At 38.8% G+C, this 21,783-nt stretch overlaps 1 protein-coding gene across 2 annotated transcripts in view; it reads left to right on the top strand.

Annotated features, from left to right (window-relative positions):
- Positions 1–21,783, top strand: part of LOC309613879 (cytochrome P450 3A24-like) — a 43,106-nt gene that overhangs the window by 11,080 nt on the left and 10,243 nt on the right. For both annotated transcript variants that reach the window (XM_082361386.1, XM_082361387.1), the window contains 7 exons: positions 2,559–2,672; positions 2,934–3,022; positions 4,352–4,500; positions 10,175–10,302; positions 14,031–14,097; positions 16,977–17,137; positions 19,583–19,809. In XM_082361386.1, the coding sequence (XP_082217512.1) occupies positions 2,559–2,672; positions 2,934–3,022; positions 4,352–4,500; positions 10,175–10,302; positions 14,031–14,097; positions 16,977–17,137; positions 19,583–19,809 (935 nt within the window). The remainder of the gene's footprint in view (positions 1–2,558; positions 2,673–2,933; positions 3,023–4,351; positions 4,501–10,174; positions 10,303–14,030; positions 14,098–16,976; positions 17,138–19,582; positions 19,810–21,783) is intronic.

The raw sequence follows: 21,783 nt of genomic DNA, 5'->3' as shown, positions 1-21,783 counted from the left end.
CACCAGGGAAGCCCCTGTTGGAAGATTTTTAATCACAGTTTCAATTTCATTACTTGTGATTAGTCTGTTCATATTTTCTATTTCTTCCTGGTGAGTCTTGAAAGGTTATACCTTTCTAAGAATTTGTCCATTTCTTCCAGGTTGTCCATTTTATTGGCATAGAGTTGCTTGTAGTAGTCTCTTAGGATGCTTTGTATATCTGCGGTGTCTGTTGTAACTTCTCCTTTTTCATTTCTAATTTTATTGATTTGAGTCCTCTCCCTCTTTTTCTTGATGAGTCTGGCTAATGGTTTATCAATTTTGTTTATCTTCTCAAAGAACCAGCTTTTAGTTTTATTGGTCTTTCCTATTGTGTCCTTCATCTCTTTTTCATTTATTTCTGATCTGATCTTTATGATTTCTTTCCTTCTGCTAACTTTGGGGTTTTTGTGTTCTTCTTTCTCTAATTGCTTTAGGTGTAAGGTTAGGTTGTTTATTTGAGATGTTTCTTGTTTCTTGAGGTAGGCTTGTATAGCTGTAAACTCCCCTCTTAGAACTGCTTTTGTTGCAACCCATAGGTTTTGGATCATCGTGTTTTCGTAGTCATTTGTCTCTAGGTATTTTTTGATTTCCTCTTTGATTTCTTCTGTGATCTCTTGGTTAAGTAGTGTATTGTTTAGCCTCCATGTGTTTGTGTTTTTTACGTTTTTTTCCCTGTAATTCATTTCTAATCTCATAGCGTTGTGGTCAGAAAAGGTGCTTGATACGACTTCAATTTTCTTAAATTTACTGAGGCTTGATTTCTGACCCAAGATGTAATCTATCCTGGAGAATGTTCCATGCACACTTGAGAAGAAAGTGTAATCTTCTGTTTTTGGATGGAATGTCCTACAAATATCAATTAAATCTATCTGGTCTATTGTGTCATTTAAAGCTCGTGTTTCCTTATTAATTTTCTGTCTGGATGATCTGTCCATTGGTGTAAGTGAGGTGTTAAAGTCCCCCACTATTATTGTGTTACTGTTGATTTCCTCTTTTATAACTGTTAGCAGTTGCCTTATGTACTGAGGTGCTCCTATGTTGTGTGCATATATATTTATAATTGTTATATCTTCTACTTGGATTGATCCCTTAATCATTATGTAGTGTCCTTCCTTGTCTCTTGTAACATTCTTTATTTTAAAGTCTATTTTATCTGATATGAGTATTGCTACTCCAGCTTTCTTTTGATTTCCACTTGCATGGAATATCTTTTTCCATCCCCTCACTTTCAGTTTGTATGTGTCCCTAGGTCTGAAGTGGGTTTCTTGTAGACAGCATGTATATGGGTCTTGTTTTTGTATCCATTCACTGAGCCTGTGTCTTTTGGTTGGAGCATTTAATCCATTCACGGTTAAGGTAAATTATTGATATGTATGTTCCTATTACCATTTTCTTAATTGTTATGGGTTTGTTTTTGTAGGTCCTTTTCTTCTCTTGTGTTTCCCACTTAGAGAAGTTCCTGTAGCATTTGTTGTAGAGCTGGTTTGGTGGTGCTGAATTTTCTTAGCTTTTGCTTGTCTGTAAAGCTTTTGATTTCTCCATTGAATCTGAATGAGATCTTTGCTGGGTAGAGTAATCTTGGTTGTAGGTTCTTCCCTTTCATCACTTTAAGTATATCATGCCACTCCCTTCCGGCTTGTAGAGTTTCTGCTGAGAAATCAGCTGTTAACCTTATGGGAGTTCCCTTGTATGTTATTTGTCATTTTTCCCTTGCTGCTTTCAATAATTTTTCTTTGTCTTTAATTTTTGCCAATTTGATTACTATGTGTCTCAGCATGTTTCTCCTTGGGTTTATCCTGTATGGGACTCTCTGCGCTTCCTGGACTTGGGTGGCTAATTCCTTTCCCATATTAGGGAAGTTTTTGACTTATAATCTCTTCAAATATTTTCTCGAGTCCTTTCTTTCTCTCTTCTCCTTCTGGGACCCCTATAATGCGAATGTTGTTGTGTTTAATGTTGTCCCAGAGGTCTCTTAGGCTGTCTTCATTTCTTTTCATTCTTTTTTCTTTATTCTGTTCCGCGGCAGTGAATTCCACCATTCTGTCTTCCAGACCACTTATCCGTTCTTCTGCCTCAGTTATTCTGCTATTGATTCCTTCTAGTGTAGTTTTCATTTCAGTTATTTTATTGTTCATCTCTGTTTGTTTGTTCTTTAACTCTTCTAGGTCTTTGTTAAACGTTTCTTGCATCTTCTCGATCTTTACCTCCATTTTTTCCCGAGGTCCTGGATCATCTTCACTATCATTATTCTGAATTCTTTTTCTGGAAGGTTGCCTATCTCCACTTCTTTTAGTTGTTTTTCTGGGGTTTTATCTTTTTCCTTCATCTGGTACACAGTCCTCTGCCTTTTCGTCTTGTCTATCTTTCTGTGAATGTAGTTTTTGTTCCACAGGCTGCAGGATTGTAGTTCCTCTTGCTTCTGCTGTCTGCCCTCTCCAGATAGCTATTTCTTTGGAGCTTCAGGAATAGGCTCCCAGATCTGGTCAGTCACCTTGGGACAGTGCCAATAAGACTCTGTGTTTTGCTTTTGACTCTAGGCTTTTGGTCCAGTGGGAATTATGAAAAATGCCGTCTCTCTGTCTGAGGATGAACAATGGAAGAGAATACGAACGTTGCTGTCTCCAGCCTTCACCAGCGGAAAGCTCAAGGAGGTAAGAAAAGAAGAGGACTTTCAATTAGAAACTTAAGGAATGACTCTAGGGACACGTAGAAAATAAGATCATAGTCCCTTTCCAAAGAGGAGTCTGCTGAATTTGAGTTTTCTAATGATGGTCTTTTATCTTTACATCCTAGAAGAGACATTTTAAGATTCCTTATAAAATGCCACTTACTGCTCCATGCTTGGGAAAGCCAGGTCCTTCTAGGACTTGAGTCTGCATTTAACTTCAGGTGATGTTGTACTTTGTATCTAGATGTTCCCCATCATTAGCCAGATTGGAGACATGTTGGTGAGGAACCTGAAGAAGGAAGCAGAGAAAGGCAAGCCCATCAGCATGAAAGAGTAAGTAGGGGTGAAGCTGCTGGTACATGAGCTCCATTGAGACCCTCCAGCTGCCTGCCATGGAGCCAGATTCCCACTGCTGAGTTACTGTAGTGACCAGACAGAAGTAGGTATGTGGTGGTACCACTCCAATGGGCCACCCCAGAATGAGTGGTGGCTCACCAAAGAAAGCAGGGCAGCTGGGAGAGAAAGGGTCTTCTCCTGTGTACATGAGCCAGGATGAGCTTATCTGCGTAACTGTCACTTTGGATATTCTGGAAGACAAAAACACATAGTTTAGAAAGGAGAAACATTGTTGTGCACAGTACTGAGTGTAGGGGGTGTGGAGCGGAGGTGGGGAAGGCTCTTTGTACATATTGGCAGGCAGTGCACTGGGCAGGAATGTTACAGTATGGAACTTGAAACAACTTAAATCTCTTCACAGTTTTCCTGAGGAAAATGCTAAATATTAATTCTTAACCACCATTTGTTCTTCCTTCAGCCTCAAAAGAGAGAAGGCCCTGTACAGGCTATGGGTAGAGTGATCATAGCATTTGTTGTCTAAACTGAGATTTTTTTTTTTTTTATTCTGCTGTAACAACAGGTATAAACTGAGAATGTCACAGGAAAACTGAGGACATAAGATCACTTAGCTATGGGATTCCTTAAGTCAAATTTGGAGTAATTTATTATTTTTTTTAACTAGAAATATTTTTAGTTCTTACATTTCACAGAAATGAGTCTGCCCTCAGGGCAATCACAGACCACTGGAGTTGAGGAAGTGTGGGTCTTTCAGGATCCTTAGCAGAGGTGTAAGACAGTGAGGGATGATGTTCCTGGCAACTCAGAACAAGGTGCTGCTGTTCTGTAATTCACTGAAGAGGAATCAGCTCAGAGTGCACGTTCTGTGGTGAGGCAAGACCCAGATCAACGTCCCCTTTCTTGACTCCCCCAGGATGTGTTAAATTTACACCCTTGGTTATACTCAGACACAGTCCTTATACACTTATTATTGCCTGTAGTCAAAACACACTACTGTACTTTGTCTGATTATGGGTGTCTATCCCTCTATGACTGAGCTCCTTGAGTTTGTGGGGGGATGTCTAACTTGCCTTAGTGTCCCCATCCCTCCTGGCACAGGGCCAGCTGCATCACTGGCACCTCAGACACACCTCAGGAGTGAGTGATAGTAGCATAGACTCTTCCATGGTCCAGCATGGTTCTGAAAGAGTGTGGCTCTTTACCTGCCTTGTCTGGGCATCTGATTTTACATGCACTTCTTGTTATATGTGTTGGGTAAGGAGAGTAAAGAGGTGTTGATTTTAGTTGTTCATATCTTTCTCTACTCAGCTTCTTTGGGGCCTACAGCATGGATGTGATTACTGGCATAGCATTTGGAGTGAACATTGATTCCCTCAACAACCCACAAGATCCCTTTGTGGAATATAGCAAGAAGATCTTAAAATTTAATCTCCTCTCTCCATTACTTCTCTCAATAGGTATGTGGACTACTTTATTCCTTTTTCTTTATTCCTTCTTCCATCCCTCCTTCCCTCCCTCATTTCCTCCTTCTCCACCTTTCTTCATCTTTCTTTTTTTTTTTAAACTATTTTTGTTTTTATTTATTTATTTTTGGCTGCACTGGGTCTTCATTGCTGCACGCAGGCTTTCTCTAGTTGTGGCAAGCGGGGGCTACTCTTTGTTGTGGTGCACTGGCTTCTCATTGTGGTGCCTTCTCTTGTTGTGGAGCACGGGCTCTAGGCGTGTGGGCTTCAGTAGTTGTAGCACACGGGCTCAGTAGTTGTAGCTCACGGGCTCAGTAGTTGTGGCGCATGGGCTTAGTTGCTCCTCAGCATGTGGGATCTTCCTGGACCAGGGCTCGAACCAATGTCCCCTGCATTGGCAGGCGGACTTTTAACCACTGTGCCACCAGGGAAGCCCTATCTTTCTTTTTTAAATAATAGCTTTATTGAGATACAATTCACATGCCATATAATGCACCACTGTAAAATGTATAATTCATTGGTTTTTACATCCTACCTACCCATCAACAGATGAAATGGACAGGCAAAATATATACAACATTCAATATACACAACTGGATATTGTATGTGTGTATGTGTACATATACACACACATATATATGTGTGTATATATATGTATATATACATATATATACATGAGAGAGCCAGGTTCTTCTAGGACTTGAGTCTCTCTCTCTCTCTCTCTCTCTCTCTCTCTCTCTCTCTATATATATATATATATATATATACACATATACATATACATATACATATATATACACACACACACACAATTGAATATTATTCACCCAGAAGAGGAAGAAAATCCTGCCATTTGCCACAAAGTGGAAGGACCTAGAGGGTATTACGTTAAGTGAAATAAGTCAAACAGAGAAAGGCAAATACTTATATGTAGAATAAAAAAAAACTAAACTAAAAAAAAAAAAAGAAAGAAGAGGAAGAAAACCAAACTCATAGAAAGACAAGATCAGATTTTTGGTCACCAGAGGTGTGGGTTGAGTGGTGGGAGAATTGGATAAAAGTGGTCAAAAGGTATAAATATTCAGTTGTAACATAAAAAGTACTGAAAGTGTAATGTACACTGTGAGTATAGTTAACACTGCTGTATGATATATTTGTACATTACTAAGAAAGTAAATCGTAAAAGTTCTCATCACAAGGGAAGATTTTTTTTGTAACTATATGAGGTGAGGAATGTTAACTAAACTTATGGGGTTAATTTCACAATATACGTATGTTAAGTCATTATGCTGTACCCAAACTAATACAGTACTGTATCTCAACTATAATTCAGCAAAGTTGAAAAAAAAAGGGTTTTAGTACATTCAAAGATACGTGCAACCATCACTACAGTCAATTGTTGCACATTTTTGTCAACTCACAGGCCCTGTTCCTGATAACTGTCACCTCTCACTCCTCTTAGCCCTAAGCAACCACTAATCTACTTCCTACCTCTTTAGATTTTCTTATTCTGGACACTTCGTATAGATGGAATCATATATGTGGGCTTTTGTGGCTGGCTTCTTTCATTTATCATGATGTTTTCAAGGGTAATCTAAATTGTAGCATATATCGGTACTTCATTTCTTTGTATGGCCAAATAATATCCCATTATATGGACATTCTGCATTTTGTTTATCCATTCATCAGTTGACAGACACTTGGGTCATTTCCAGCTTTCGGCTATTATGAACAGTGCTGCTATGTCCATTCATGTACAAGTTTTCGTTTAAATACCTGTTTTCAATTCTTTGGGTATGTAGTCAGAGGTGAAATTGCTGAGTTATATAGTAACTCTGTGTTTAACTTATAAGTAACTGCCAAACTGTTTCCCCACAGTCTTTTTTAGGTAAATGTCTATTCAAATATTTTGCCCATTTATAGTTGGATTATATTCAGTACTTCTGTTGTTGAGTTGTAAGTGTTCTTTTTATATTCTAGGTAAGAGTCCCTTATCAGACATGATTTGGAAAGTTGTTTTTTTTTTTTTCCTTTCTGTAGGTGTCTCTTCACTTTCTTGATAGTTTGTTTTAAAGTGCAAAATTTTTTATTTTCATCATGCACGAATTCTTTATTTTCCTTTTTTTCCCTGTGCTTTTGGTGTCATATCTAAGAATCCATTGCCAAATCTGAGGTCATGAAGATCTACCCATTGGTTTTCTTCTAAGAGTTGTATAGTTTTAGCTCATATGTTTAGGTCTTTGATTTATTTTGAGTTTATTTTTGTATATGGTGTAAGGTAAGGGTCTATTTCATTCTTTTGCATGTAGCTATCCAGTTATCCCAGAACCTTTTATTAAAGACAATTTTGTCTCCATTGAATGGTCTTGTAACCCTTCTCAACATTCAGTTTACCATAAACAAGTGGATTTATTTCCAGAGTCTAAATTTTATTCTATTTATCTATATGTCCATTCTTATGCCAGTATGACATTGCCTTGATTATTATAGGTTTATGAAAAATTTTGAAATCAGCAGTACGAGTCCTACAACTTCATTCTTTTTTTTTTTTTCAAGATTGTTTTGGCTCTTCTGTGCCCCTGGCAATTGCATATGAATTTTAAATTCAGCTTTTCAGTTTCTACAGAGAAGCCAGCCAGAATTCTGATAGGGAATGCATTAAATCTGTAGAGTTGCTGTCTTGACAATGTTTAGTATTCTTATACATGTACATGGGATGTTTTTCATTTACTTAGATTTTCTTTATTTCAACAATATTGCAGTTTTCAGGGTAGATGTTTTACACTTCTTTTGTTAACTTATTCCTAAATATTCTTTTTTTATGTTATTATAAATAGAGTTATTTTCTTAATTTCACTTTTGGGTTATTTATTACAGTGTGTAGAAATAGAATTGATTTTGTATATTGACCTTGTTTCCCGAAACCCTGTTGAAATTGTGTATTAGTTCTAATAGGATGTTAGTGGATTATTTAGGATTTTTTATATACACGATCATGTTATCTGATGGTAGAGGAGTTTTACTTCATTTTCTATACGGATGCATTTTATTTCCTTTTGTTGCCTAATTACCCTGGCTAGAACCTCTAGTACAATGTGGAGTGGAAGCGATGAGAGAGGCTTCCTAGTCTTGTTTTTTTTTCTTCTTCTTTAAATTATACATATGTATTTTATTTACACTTTGTATTTGATATATTTCATGATAAACATTTTTTTTCCATCTTAACCATTTTTTAAGTGTGCAGTTCAGCGGTATCAAATACGTTCACATCGCTGAGTAAAAATCACCTCTGTCCATCCCCATAACTGTTTCCATCTTGTGAAGCTGAAGCTCTATATGCATTAAACAATAACTCCCTGTTATTCCTTGCTCCCAGCCCCTGGTAACCACCAGTCTACTTTCTGTCTTTATGATTTTCCTAGTCTTGTTCTTAAACTTAGGGAAAGTTTAAGCTTAGGGGAAGCATGCAGTCTTTCATTATTAAGTATAGTGTTAGCTTAGTTTTTCGTAGATGTCTTTTCTCAAATTGAGGAAATTCCCTTCTGTTCCTGTTTGTTGAGTATTTTTTATCACAAGAGAGTGTTGGGTTTTGTCACATGCTTTTTATGCATCTATTAGATAATCATGTGGTCATTGTTTTTTATTCCTTTGACATGGTTTATTATAACACTTTGTATTCCTGGGATAAACCCCACTTGGTTATGGTGTGTATCACTTTTTAAATATTATTAGATTCAGTTTGCTAGTATTCTGTTGAGGATTTGTGCACCCATGGTATAAAGTATGTTGGTCTGTAGCTTTCTTTACTTGTGCTGGTTTGATTGATTGATTAATTGATTGATTGATTGACTGATTGAAGCAAGGTATAGTGACTTTATTTGGAAAGCCAATAGACCAGGAAGATGGTGGACTAGTGTCCCAGAGAACCATCTTATCCAATTTGCCTGGTTTTAGTACAGATTCATACAATTTGGAAGTGTTCCAACATCTTCCACTTTTTGGAAGAGTTTGTTAAAAAAAAATGGTGTTAATTCTTTAAATATTTGGTAGTGTTCACCATTGAAACCATCTAGACATAAGCTTTTCTTTGCCAAACTGTGGGTGGTTTCTTGATTACTGACTAAAACTTTGAACTTCTTATGGGTATATCAGATTGTCTATTTCTTTTTAAGTCAGTTTCTATAGTTTGTATCTTTCTAAGAATCCATCCATTTTATCTAAATTGTCTAATTTATTGCCATACTGTTGTTCATAGATTACTCTTTTGTATTGAAGTTAAGTTAATTTACAATGTTGTGTTAGTTTCAAGTGTACAGCAAAGTGATTCAGCTATGCAGACACACACACGTATATGTATTCTTTTTTAAAAAGCAATTAATTAATTAATTAATTTTTGACTGCGATGGGTCTTCGTTGCCGCGCGCGGGCTTTCTCTAGCTGCGGTGAGTGGGGCTACTCTTCACTGTGGTGCGCAGGCTTCTCACTGTGGTGGCTTCTCTTGTTATGGAGCATGGGCTCTAGGTGCATGGGCTTCAGTAGTTGTGGCTTGCGGGCTCTAGAGCACAGGCTCAGTAGTTGTGGTGCAGGGGCTTAGTTGCTCTGTGGCATGTGGGATCTTCCCAGACCAGGGATCAAACCCGTGTCCCCTGCATTGGCAGGCAGATTCTTAACCACTGCGCCACTAGGGAAGTCCCTGTATATGTATTCTTTTCCAGATTCTTTTCCTATAGGTTATTACAAGTTATTGAGTATATGTAGATTTCTTTATAGTCCTTTTCATTTTTAAAATGTCAGTAGCGATTTCTGATGCTAACAATTTGAGTGTTTTCTCTTATTTTCTTGGCCAATCTATCTAAAAAACCTTTTCAAAACATCAGCTTTTGTTTTCACTGATTTCCTCCATTGTTTTTTATTCTCCTGTTCATTATAGTTTCTTCACTTATCTTTACTATTTTCTACCTTCTGCTTACTTTATGTTTTGTTTGCTCTTCTCTTTTCAGTGTATTAAGGTGGAAATTTAGCTTCTTGATTTGAGATCTCTGTTCTTTTAATATCTAAACATATAGCCATAAATATCTCTCTGAACACCACTTTTGCTCCATCCCATCAGTTTTGGTATATTGTGTCTTCATTTTTATTCATCTAAAAGTAATTTATGATTGCCTTTTGATATCTTCTACAACCTATTGGGTATTTAAGTGTGTGTTATTTAATTTCCACATATTGTGTGTTTCCCAATTTTCTTTCTGTTACTGATTTCTAATTACATTCCATTGTGGTGGAAAGACACTCACCATATTATTTATATCATGACTTTTATTTTTTAAACTGCACAATTAATTGAAGTAACAGATTACAGTCTGGTTTATCCAAAGAGATGCTAGTCCAAGAATTAAAGGCCATGAGGTCCCAGAATGTAATCCAGTTCCTTTGGTCAATCCAAAGATGCAGAAGGGGCCACTGATCTCACTGCTGTAGTGATGGCCCCTATATGTGGACTTGGCCTTGCTCAGTCATTGGCTTGGAAGTCTGAGCAAAGGTCATAGAGGCCATGGGTCATGATTGGGTATCATGGTGGTTTTACTTTCTTGATTGGTAGAGCAAATTACGATTGCTCCAAGTAAACTTTGCATTTTCACTGTGCTTCCTTTTATCTTTTTCCCTACAGTATTCTTTCCATTCCTCACCCCAGTCTTGGAAGCATTAAATATTACTCTGTTTCCAAAAAGTTCTTTGAATTTTTTAACAAAGTCTGTAAAAAGGATAAAAGAGAGTCGCCTCAAAGATAAACAAACGGTAAAGTCTGGTGGTGGTTACATGAGGGGGTTCACTTTTTGATAATTTATTGAGCTGTGCACATATTTCTTATGCATATCTCTACATTTTTTAAAGGTAGATAGAAAACTATAGAGTTTAGAATAGGAGAACTCTAAAATTTGGGGGGAATGAATAAGGAGGAAGTTGGGGGAGGAAATAAGAGTATGAGCCAGAGAGCAATATTTAAATATAATAATAGGCATGCCAATTAGTATGTCACTGCATAAATATTATTGAGATAAGGAGTTTACCACTTTTTTTCAATAAATGGTTAAGGGATAAAAGTTGCTGATTAAAAATGATTTCACTGGTATTTCACCAAATATTAGCTTGGCAAAGAATCACTTCAGTTCCAAGCTTCCTATTTCACAGGTTGTCCAGTGGAAGGCCCTGTCAGGCACCTGATGCAGTGTAGTCATTTTAAAAGTTGAGCCCACTCATAGTTGGAGTGGGCAGGAGTCTTCTCTGGCCAATGAAGCCACAAGTGGGTTAACCCAGCTTTGCCTTCATGAGGGCTGGAGGCCAGCACAAGGATGTCTGCAGGTTAGGGGACAGGGCTGGGTACTCAGGATGTCACTGAAGAATGTGTAGCATTCTGGAAGGGTGAAGGGCTTGAAGATGCTTCTACAAAATCTGCTGATGAACTCTGCAAATATCAGGGGATTAATTTATGTGGTCATTCATTAAGAATTAAAGTTGGAGACAAGCCTCTTAGACAGCCTCATCCACCAGAGGGCAGACAGCAGAAGCAAGAAGAACTACAATCCTGCAGCCTGTGGAACAAAAACTACATTCACAGAAAGATAGACAAGATGAAAAGGCAGAGGGCTGTGTACCAGATGAAGGAACAAGATAAAACCCCAGAAAAACAACTAAAAGAAGTGGAGATAGGCAACCTTCCAGAAAAAGAATTCAGAATAATGATAGTGAAGATGATCCAGGACCTCGGAAAAAGAATGGAGGCAAAGATCGAGAAGATGCAAGAAATGTTTAACAAAGACCTAGAAGAATTAAAGAACAAAGACCTAGAAGAATTAAAGAACAAACAAACAGAGAGGAACAATACAATAACTGAAATGAAAACTACACTAGAAGGAATCAATAGCAGAATAACTGAGGCAGAAGAACGGATAAGTGGTCTGGAAGACAGAATGGTGGAATTCACTGCCGCGGAACAGAATAAAGAAAACAGAATGAAAAGAAATGAAGACAGCCTAAGAGACCTCTGGGACAACATTAAACACAACAACATTCGCATTATAGGGGTCCCAGAAGGAGAAGAGAGAGAGAAAGGACCTGAGAAAGTATTTGAAGAGATTATAAGTTGAAAACTTCCCTAACATGGGAAAGGAATTAGCCACCCAAGTCCAGGAAGCGCAGAGAGTCCCATACAGGATAAACCCAAGGAGAAACACGCTGAGACACATAGTAATCAAATTGGCAAAAATTAAAGACAAAGAAAAATTATTGAAAGCAGCCAGGGAAAAATGACAAATAATATACAAGGGAACTCCCATAAGGTTAACAGCTGATTTCTCAGCAAAAACTCTACAAGCCAGAAGGGAGTGGCATGATATATTTAAAGTGATGAAAGGGAAGAACCTACAACCAAGATTACTCTACCCAGCAAAGATCTCATTCAGATTCAACGGAGAAATCAAAAGCTTTACAGACAAGCAAAAGCTAAGAAAATTCAGCACCACCAAACCAGCTCTACAACAAATGCTACAGGAACTTCTCTAAGTGGGAAACACAAGAGAAGAAAAGGACCTACAAAAACAAACCCATAACAATTAAGAAAATGGTAATAGGAACATACATATCAATAATTTACCTTAACCGTGAATGGATTAAATGCTCCAACCAAAAGACACAGGCTCAGTGAATGGATACAAAAACAAGACCCATATACATGCTGTCTACAAGAAACCCACTTCAGACCTAGGGACACATACAAACTGAAAGTGAGGGGATGGAAAAAGATATTCCATGCAAGTGGAAATCAAAAGAAAGCTGGAGTAGCAATACTCATATCAGATAAAATAGACTTTAAAATAAAGAATGTTACAAGAGACAAGGAAGGACACTACATAATGATTAAGGGATCAATCCAAGTAGAAGATATAACAATTATAAATATATATGCACACAACATAGGAGCACCTCAGTACATAAGGCAACTGCTAACAGTTATAAAAGAGGAAATCAACAGTAACACAATAATAGTGGGGGACTTTAACACCTCACTTACACCAATGGACAGATCATCCAGACAGAAAATTAATAAGGAAACATGAGCTTTAAATGACACAATAGACCAGATAGATTTAATTGATATTTGTAGGACATTCCATCCAAAAACAGAAGATTACACTTTCTTCTCAAGTGTGCATGGAACATTCTCCAGGATAGATTACATCTTGGGTCAGAAATCAAGCCTCAGTAAATTTAAGAAAATTGAAGTCGTATCAAGCACCTTTTCTGACCACAACGCTATGAGATTAGAAATCAATTATAGGGAAAAAAACGTAAAAAACACAAACACATGGAGGCTAAACAATACACTACTTAATAACCAAGAGATCACAGAAGAAATCAAAGAGGAAATCAAAAAATACCTAGAGACAAATGACTACGAAAACACGATGATCCAAAACCTATAGGTTGCAACAAAAGCAGTTCTAAGAGGGGAGTTTACAGCTATACAAGCCTACCTCAAGAAACAAGAAACATCTCAAATAAACAACCTAACCTTACACCTAAAGCAATTAGAGAAAGAAGAACACAAAAACCCCAAAGTTAGCAGAAGGAAAGAAATCATAAAGATCAGATCAGAAATAAATGAAAAAGAGATGAAGGACACAATAGGAAAGACCAATAAAACTAAAAGCTGGTTCTTTGAGAAGATAAACAAAATTGATAAACCATTAGCCAGACTCATCAAGAAAAAGAGGGAGAAGACTCAAATCAATAGAATTAGAAATGAAAAAGGAGAAGTAACAACTGACACTGCAGAAATTCAAAGGATCATGAGAGATTACTACAAGCAACTCTATGCCAATAAAATGGAGAACCTGGAAGAAATGGACAAATTCTTAGAAAAACACAACTTTCCAAGACTGAACCAGGAAGAAATAGAAAATATAAACATACCAATCACAAACACTGAAATTGAGATTGTGATTAAAAATCTTCCAACAAACAAAAACCCAGGACCAGATGGCTTCACAGGCGTGGTGTGATGAATTGGGAGATTGGGATTGACATATATACACTAATATGTATAAAATGGATAACTAATAAGAACCTGCTGTATAAATAAATAAATAAATAAAAGAATTAAAGTTGGAGGGAAAACAAGGACTGAAGTCATGGATCTTTTCCTAAGCAAACAGGTATGACAGGAGAGAAAGCACATAACTCTTTAGTTAAGAAGCTGTTTCAAAAGCCAGAGAAACCAAAGATCAGAGAGAGGGAAGACCAAAAAGCAGTTGGCCATGATGGCTGGGTTTCTCTCAGGGAAACATCATGCTCTCCAAGATTTGTAGGTGGATATTTTGTTCACTGAGGACTTAGTCAGTACTCGTCAGCCTTCAGCTCTTTAAGGGGCCATATTCTCAGGAAAGAGGTGTGAAATATGCATTCCTGATTTATTTCTGTCTTCACAAGTAACTTTCTGCCATTGACATTTCTCTTTCTGTTTCCAGCATCGAGTGGATTTTCTTCAGCTGATGATTAACTCCCAGAATTCCAAAGAAACTGACACCCATAAAGGTAACCAAGGAGATCTTCAGAGGGGCCACTGTCGGTGGGGCGCAGAGCTAGGGGGTGGTTGTGAAAATGTGCAGGAAGTTTTCCAGGCAGCTGGGGATTTCTGCCAAGTTGAAGGAAGACACATGGTCAGATAAAAATGGTAGCCAAAGATACTTCATAGGTGTATGCAGGCACAACTTTGTTCAGAGCTTGAAGGGCAAGTATAACAAGGATGTCATGCCCATCAGTGAGTCATGGTCTGTGGATCACCTACCGCCGAACCTCCGGGGAGCTTGTTTCCAATGTCAATTCTCAGGCTCCTCCAGACCCAATGAGTCAGAACCTCTGCCTGGAAATTTGCATCAAGACTTTATCCCATCAGGAGGCACATTGCCCCAGTGTTGGTTGCCCCTTAACTTGGAACACTTGGTTAAAGTTGTGTTCACTAGCTTAGTCTACTGTAAAGTTCAATTTTTTCCTTTGTCATCAACAAGTACCTTATGGGAGAAGCCTTTGAGACTGGAAATATACTGTTTCTCTTCAAATTGTCACCCACTAGTTTTACCATCCATGGATGGTTTTTGACTGAAACCGTTGTTACTATGGTGGTTGCAATATGATGACTTTCTAATTCCATCATTCTTCTGTATTTATGAATTGATGTTCTTTTGTAGGGAGAGCTCTCCATTCTCCCCCAGTCATTTATTTGTTTATTTATATCAGCATGATCTCATGTATAACTAACTTACTCTCTTACATCATTCTTCATTTTGATTTTCAGGTTCTTTCAGTTTTGTCCACTGGAGCTTTTTCAAGTGCGATCTTGTATTCTTTTTTCTTCTTTCTTCTTTTTAAATCTTTTTTTTTTTTAACGGACTATTTTTTAGAGCAGCTAGGTTCACAGCGAAATTGAGTGGAAAGTATAGAGATTTCCAGTATATACATCCTACCCCAACTACACACAGCTTCCCCACTATCAAAAGATGATACCAGAGTTGTGCACTTGTTACAATCAATGAACGTACATTAATACATTATTATCACCCAATGTCTATAGTTGACCTTAGGGTTCATTCTTGGTGTTGTACATTCCATGGGTTTTTGAAAAATGTATAATGAGCTATATCCACCATTACAGCACACAGAGTATCCAGTATTCTTTAATCTATCATTTTCTGGGAACTTCCTCACTTTCTGATGTAAGACAGTTCAGGTTTCTCTTTTATTTCCCCTGAGTAGCCCTGGAATCAGCCATTTTTTCCCAAGGAACTCTGGTTCCCTTTAGTGAGAAATGGTATTTAGAAATCAAAATCTGGGATCTTAGGAATGCTCATTGCTACTAGGGTTTCTTTGCTTCTGGATCCTCTCAATGGACAAAGTTAAGAACATCAAATATATTTATACAAGACTGATGAACATAAGGATTTCTATATCACCCATAACCAGTGATATAAACAGCCTTGCTCTTTCAAACAAGAGGGCCCTGATCTTTAGTTTATTCCATGACATGAATACTCCCATGTGGTTAATTTCAAGCTATGAATGGTTTGACAACCATCTCACAAAATTCTTGAATTTTAAAAAATTGTTCTTGAGCAGGGACGAGCTGACGCCAGCACACCACTATAAATATATCTAAAACTATGTGTAGATCTTTTTCACACTCATTTTGTATTGTTTGTGTGTGTGTGTGTGTGTGTGAATTGCTTGGTTGGGGCAGATACCACGTTGATCTGAGTGCTCTAAGTAACTAAAGGTCCTACTTCAGTCCCATCAAATAGATAAGAGCCTGATCACGCTTGGTCTCTTGGGAGAAAATAAAAAGAGAGACCTATTTATAATTACATGGGCTGTTTAGTGAGGCTAAAGGAGAGCAAAGAGAGGGGGCGTGTGCTGAGAAGATGACATTCAGGCCATGATTGAATAAGCGTTGCTAATTCCACTCCCTGGACTCTATTTTTCTATATTGCGTGCTGACTAATACCCTTCTAGGGACACATTCTTCCTTCTGCTACTTTAATGCCATTGATTAGACTAGGGTCAATCACAACTCTTTTAGCTTTTAGTCAATCTCTGTAGTTTCCGTACATATCTGAGATCCCCCAGAGAAGACTTATGCCCCAGGTCTTCCATTGCCTGATGCCTGTCAAATGTATAATCCATGCTTCTCAGGCCAGGTTTTGCTCGCAAATCATCATATATATATATATATATATATATATATATATATATATATATATATATATATATATATATATATATGTATGAAAGTTCAGACTCTGATTCTGTAGTTCTAGTTTAGGATTGAAGACTCTGAATTTCTCATAAGTTCCCGGATGTTGGTGATGCTCATGGTCCGTCAACAGACTTTGAGTAGAAACAGCCTTATGTTGTTCTCTTAAGTTCCCACAAACATGTTTAGATAAAAGATAAATTCATTTTCCCTATAATATAGCCTTAGTCTTGTAAAATCTGCCAAAGAATCAAGTTTTACTTTAGCTAGAATAATTTAAATTATTCTGGAAGAGAATGTTACCCCATATTAATTACAGCTAAAGCACTTTTAGGATTCTCCAGGGGACATACTAATAGTACTGTGTAAGTTAGACAAAAATGCTGTCTCTTGAAATTACCCAGCTGTGCCGTGAGGGAGGTGGCGTAGTCAGGAGCAGGGGCCGAGGAGAGTATAGACACTGGGGAAAACTGGATTCAGACAATTCTTGCTTTTTTCTGGCTCTTTAAGGAAGACATGAGAATGCAAAGTACTACTAGTTTAATTTTCAACTGCTTTTACATTTTCCCGCTAGGGATTTGGCAGTTTCATTTGGATTTCTCATCATCTAAACTGTGATGTTTTATATTGATGTGGTTTATCTAAAATGTCTCTTCTCTCCTTTTAGTTCTGTCTGACACAGAACTCATGGCCCAAAGTATTATCTTTATTTTTGCTGGCTACGAGACCACTAGCAATTCTCTTTCCTTCATTATATATGAATTGGCCACTCACCCTGATGTCCAGCAAAAGCTGCAGGAGGAGATTGATGCAACTTTCCCCAATAAGGTGAGTGATGATACCTGGAGAGAGAGGGGGAAGGTGAAGCCTTAGCAAGAATGCCTCCTCATCACTTCTTAGAATATATTTGCAGAAAGCATGAACCTCAAATCTTTAACCTGTGCTATTTAGGAAGGATCTAAAGCATACAAAACAAAGGGGAAAACATAGGTTGTGTGTGGTACACACAGGAATATAAGTACTGTGGAAAAAGTGCTGGTACTGGCATATCATATATTACAGTATGCCATGTAAAAATCATAATACCTCAGTGGCATCTAACAGTAAGCATTTATTGCTCCAGTGTCTGCATAGTTAGTTATCTGTTGATATGGCTGGACTTCCTTGGTTCTAGGTGTTGGCTGATGTAGGCTGGCCTTGGCTACGCAGTCGGGGTGACTCAGCTCCACACGTGCTCCACATGTGTCTCATACTCTACATGTCTGCTTCTCAGGGCAATGGCAGATGGCACGAGCAGGAAGCCCAATCATGTGGGTGACTTTCAGATTTCTGCAAGCACCACACTTAGCCAACTTTCCACTGGTTCAAAGTGAGTCACCTGGCCAACGCGAGTCAGAATGGGAGGCACCACTGGGTTAGATGACAAAGGGCATGGACCCAGGAAGGGCTGGAGAACTGGGACCATGAATTCAGTCTACCGCCCTGGGTAAACTGCTGACTAGGAGGAGCCTTGTAGCAACAAAGGGCTTAAAGTAGGAAACAGAGGATGTGAGTTTGAGTCCTGGCTGTGGTTTTAGACAAGTTTTATAGCCTTTCAGAATCCTGAGTCCTTCAAATACAAGATAAGGATAGATTGCAGTGCCTACCTAAGTTAGAGATGATCTGTCTTCTCTGGTAAATCTCATATTGGGATTCTTTTGATGCAATAAGGTGAAAAGGTCACTAAGAGACAGGCTAGCTAAAGCATTGTGTTCTCCCCTTTTTATAATAATACTTATAATAACAACACTATTGGCTAACATTTGCTTCTTACGATATATGTCTATCTAAGTACTTTCTAGTTATAAATGAATCTAACCTTCATAAAATTCTGTATAAGTCAGGAGAAGCTAGGTTATGCCTCAGTAACAGGTTAGCCCTCAAATCTCAGTGGCTTTACAGAGCAGAGGTTTCCTTCTAACCCACGTTTACATGACCAGCATGGCTTGTTAGCGGAGGATGGGAGCGGGCAGCTCTGCTCCACAACGTTACTCAGGGATACAGGCTAAGAGTCTCCACCTTCCTGTAGCTGCCTTATCTGGAACATGAGGACTTCCTGTTGTCCGGGGAATAAGGGACTCGAGCGCTGCTCACTGGCTTTTCAAATGATTTGTCCCCGAACTGACATAATCGCCTCAGTTCACAGCCCATTGGCAAAGCTGGTTTCCTGTAACTTCAAGTGGGCTGGGAAATACAGGGACTACATGGATACTGGGTGAGCAGTGAGTGTCTCTGCCACACAAGCCTATGAAGTGTCAACTCTTAATTATCTCCATGTAACATTTCAGAAACCTGAGCGACAGAGAGATGAAATACTTTCACATACTAGTCGTGTACCTAGTGGTGAAAACGCCAACCTATGTGCTAGGGTGTCTGTCTCCTGAGCCAACTCTTACCCTCTACAATGTTGCCCCTTAAACATAACCCCACGTGACAGCCACGTGTCACCCCCACTGGTCTCAGATCTCTGCCAAAAGTGGAATTCTTTGTGGTGTGAGGAGAGCTGGCCTCTGGGGCTGGAGTGGCTTGTTTAGACCTTCAGACCTTACAGTCACCCCTGCAGGGACAATAGGAGACTGTTCCAGCAACAGAGGCTGTGGCTGAGGGTAGGGGTCTCATCCTCTTGTAACTTTCCCTGGATCTGAAATTGTGTTCCTTGTAGCACCCAATCTTGCTCTTTGTTTTCGTATTTGGTTTAAAAAGGAACTCGTTTCTCCCCAAATTATTTATAGAGTTTTCATATAATATAGTGCTTCCAAACTTTATATGTATAATGAAAAGAATTAGCAGTCAGGAGTTTTCAACTAAAAACCTTTATGTTGAACAGGGGATTTGCTCTTTTATACATTTCTTTCCTTGGTACAGATGTGTGGCCTCACTTTCAAAAGGAAACAGTGACTTTGGCCTATTTCACTTAAGACTAAGGGTCATAGTCTATTGGTCACGTTTGTTCTCATGAGAAAGAAAATACACTAGATGATAACGTGCGGGATTTCAGGCCCTGTTTAGGGCATTGTCCTAACATCTCCCATAGTCATAACTACTCTACACACCTCTGTGGGCCATTGAGCAGGTCAAAGCACATGATAGATATTAAAATGTCTATAAATGCTAAGGTCCTCTACCAATTTAAATTATTCCCTGGAGCTCCTAACATTTCAATAGGACTACACAGATGGAGTTGAAGGTTGATCCGAAATCTTAATTTATCGAAATCTCTTTTTCTCTTCCCAGGCACCTCCCACCTACGAGGCTCTGGTACAGATGGAGTATCTTGACATGGTGTTGAATGAAACTCTCAGAATATTCCCAATTGCTGGTAGACTTGAGAGGGTCTGTAAGAAGGATGTGGAAGTCAATGGGGTGTTCATTCCCAAAGGGACGACAGTGGTGGTGCCACTCTTCGTTCTTCACAACGACCCAGAGCTCTGGCCAGAGCCTGAGGAGTTCCGTCCTGAAAGGTACAAGACCCTGAGGAAAGGACAACCACCCTGATCCTTTTTGGTGCTTGCATATTTTGACAACTCTTATTATAGTTGACAAATGGGTGATCATGCAATAATTTATTTGTATATCTTTTTTTTTTTATAATTGTTCATAGTATTCTCTCTTTTTTTTTAATTAATTTATTAATTAATTTATTTATTTTTGGCTGTGTTGCGTCTTCGTTTCTGTGCGAGGGCTTTCTCCAGTTGCGGCGAGCGGGGGCCACTCTTCATCGCAGTGCGCGGGCCTCTTACTGTCACGGCCTCTCCCATTGTGGAGCACAAGCTCCAGACGCGCAGGCTCAGTAGTTGTGGCTCACGGGCTTAGTTGCTCCGTGGCATGTGGGATCTTCCCAGACCAGGGTTCGAACCCGTGTCCCCTGCATTGGCAGGCAGATTCTTAACCACTGCGCCACCAGGGAAGCCCTGTATATCTTTTTATTGTTGGAAGATTTTTCTCTTTAAGGGTGTTCATTATGTGAGTCAAAATTATACAACCTATAGACTAGAAAAAGAAAATTATAGCTGTCTACATTCCTAATACTTTAAGATAGGCCTCATTAATAATGTGATATATGTCCTTATGGACATTTTTCTATGCATATACAGATTTTAAAAACAGGATGGTATTATACTTTATTTGGTTTTGAACTTCTTACTTTATTTAACAGTAAAGTATAAACAACATTCTATGTGTATATGTTTGTATGCATATGCCATAATTTACCTAACCACTGTCTTTTTATTTCCTTTAAGCCTTTCTCTCTGTTCTCTCTTAGCTCTCTGAATTCACCCCATGTTCCCACATTCCACATTTTTAAACATTGGCTACATTTCCTCTAGCATTACTGTGAGAGTGCAGGCTGGGGACCTAGAGGTCTCATCCCTGACGGTTCAAGCAGCCTCACTGAGGACGGAGGTGCACACAGGTGCCCTGGTTCTGTCTGTGGCTGCACACCTGGGTCAGGTCCCTTCTACCTCAGTATTTGGTGACTTTCCAAAGTGAAGTCATCTGCTCTCTAGATGTCTGAGATTTCCTCCTTGGACGGGTCTTGAGCATCCTCTTCTGGGAATTCAGAGCCAAGATCTGGTATGGGTACAGATTGGACCCTGGAAAGAGGTAATGCTCTCCCATTTACTGTATGGTAAGCAAAATTTGGAATGAACTTTTTAGGCCAGTACCTGAGATCTAGACCTTTATTACACCCTATCAGCTCCTTGATGGCCAAGAGTTGTTTTGTTTGCCATGGTGTCCCGAGTGCTAGCACAGTGGTGACACATAGCACTTATTGACAGAAGAGTCAGAGTGGACCAAGTCCTCTGTTTTCTGGGCCAGGGAACCTCTGCAGTTCCTCCAAGCTCAGTAGCTCCCTGTCCTGCAGCTTCACGAACCTGGAACCAGAGACCACTCACTGTACTTCCCTTTGATTCATTCAGTCGTCAAGCAGAGAATAAATGCTCACCTGTGGGTCAGGGACTGGACCAGGCAGTGAGAAATCCAAAGGTTAGGAAAAAAGCCCATTATGGAGAATTTTTTAAATATTCACAAGTATGTGTGATTTGACACATACACAGGAATATTCTATAGGCACAAGCCTATGAAATACTTCATTAAAAAAATTTTTTTAAACATCTTTATTGGAGTATAATTGCTTTACAATGGTATGTTTCTGTTTTATAACAAAGTGAATCAGCTCTACGTATACACATATCCCCATACCTCCTCCCTCTTGTGTCTCCCTCCCATCCTCCCTATCCCACCCCTCTAGGTGGTCACAAAGCACCGAGCTGATCTCCCTGTGCTATGTGGCTGCTTCCCACTAGCTATCTATTTTACATTTGGTAGTGTATATATGTCCATGCCACTCTCTCACTTCGTCCCAGCTTACCCTCCCCCCTCCCCGTGTCCTCAGGTCCATTCTCTACATCTGCGTCTTTATTCCTGTCCTG

The sequence above is a fragment of the Balaenoptera borealis genome (assembly GCF_965194805.1).
Source record: "Balaenoptera borealis genome assembly, chromosome: 16".
Classification (NCBI taxonomy): domain Eukaryota; kingdom Metazoa; phylum Chordata; class Mammalia; order Artiodactyla; family Balaenopteridae; genus Balaenoptera; species Balaenoptera borealis.
This window is presented reverse-complemented; position numbering and strand designations above follow the sequence as displayed.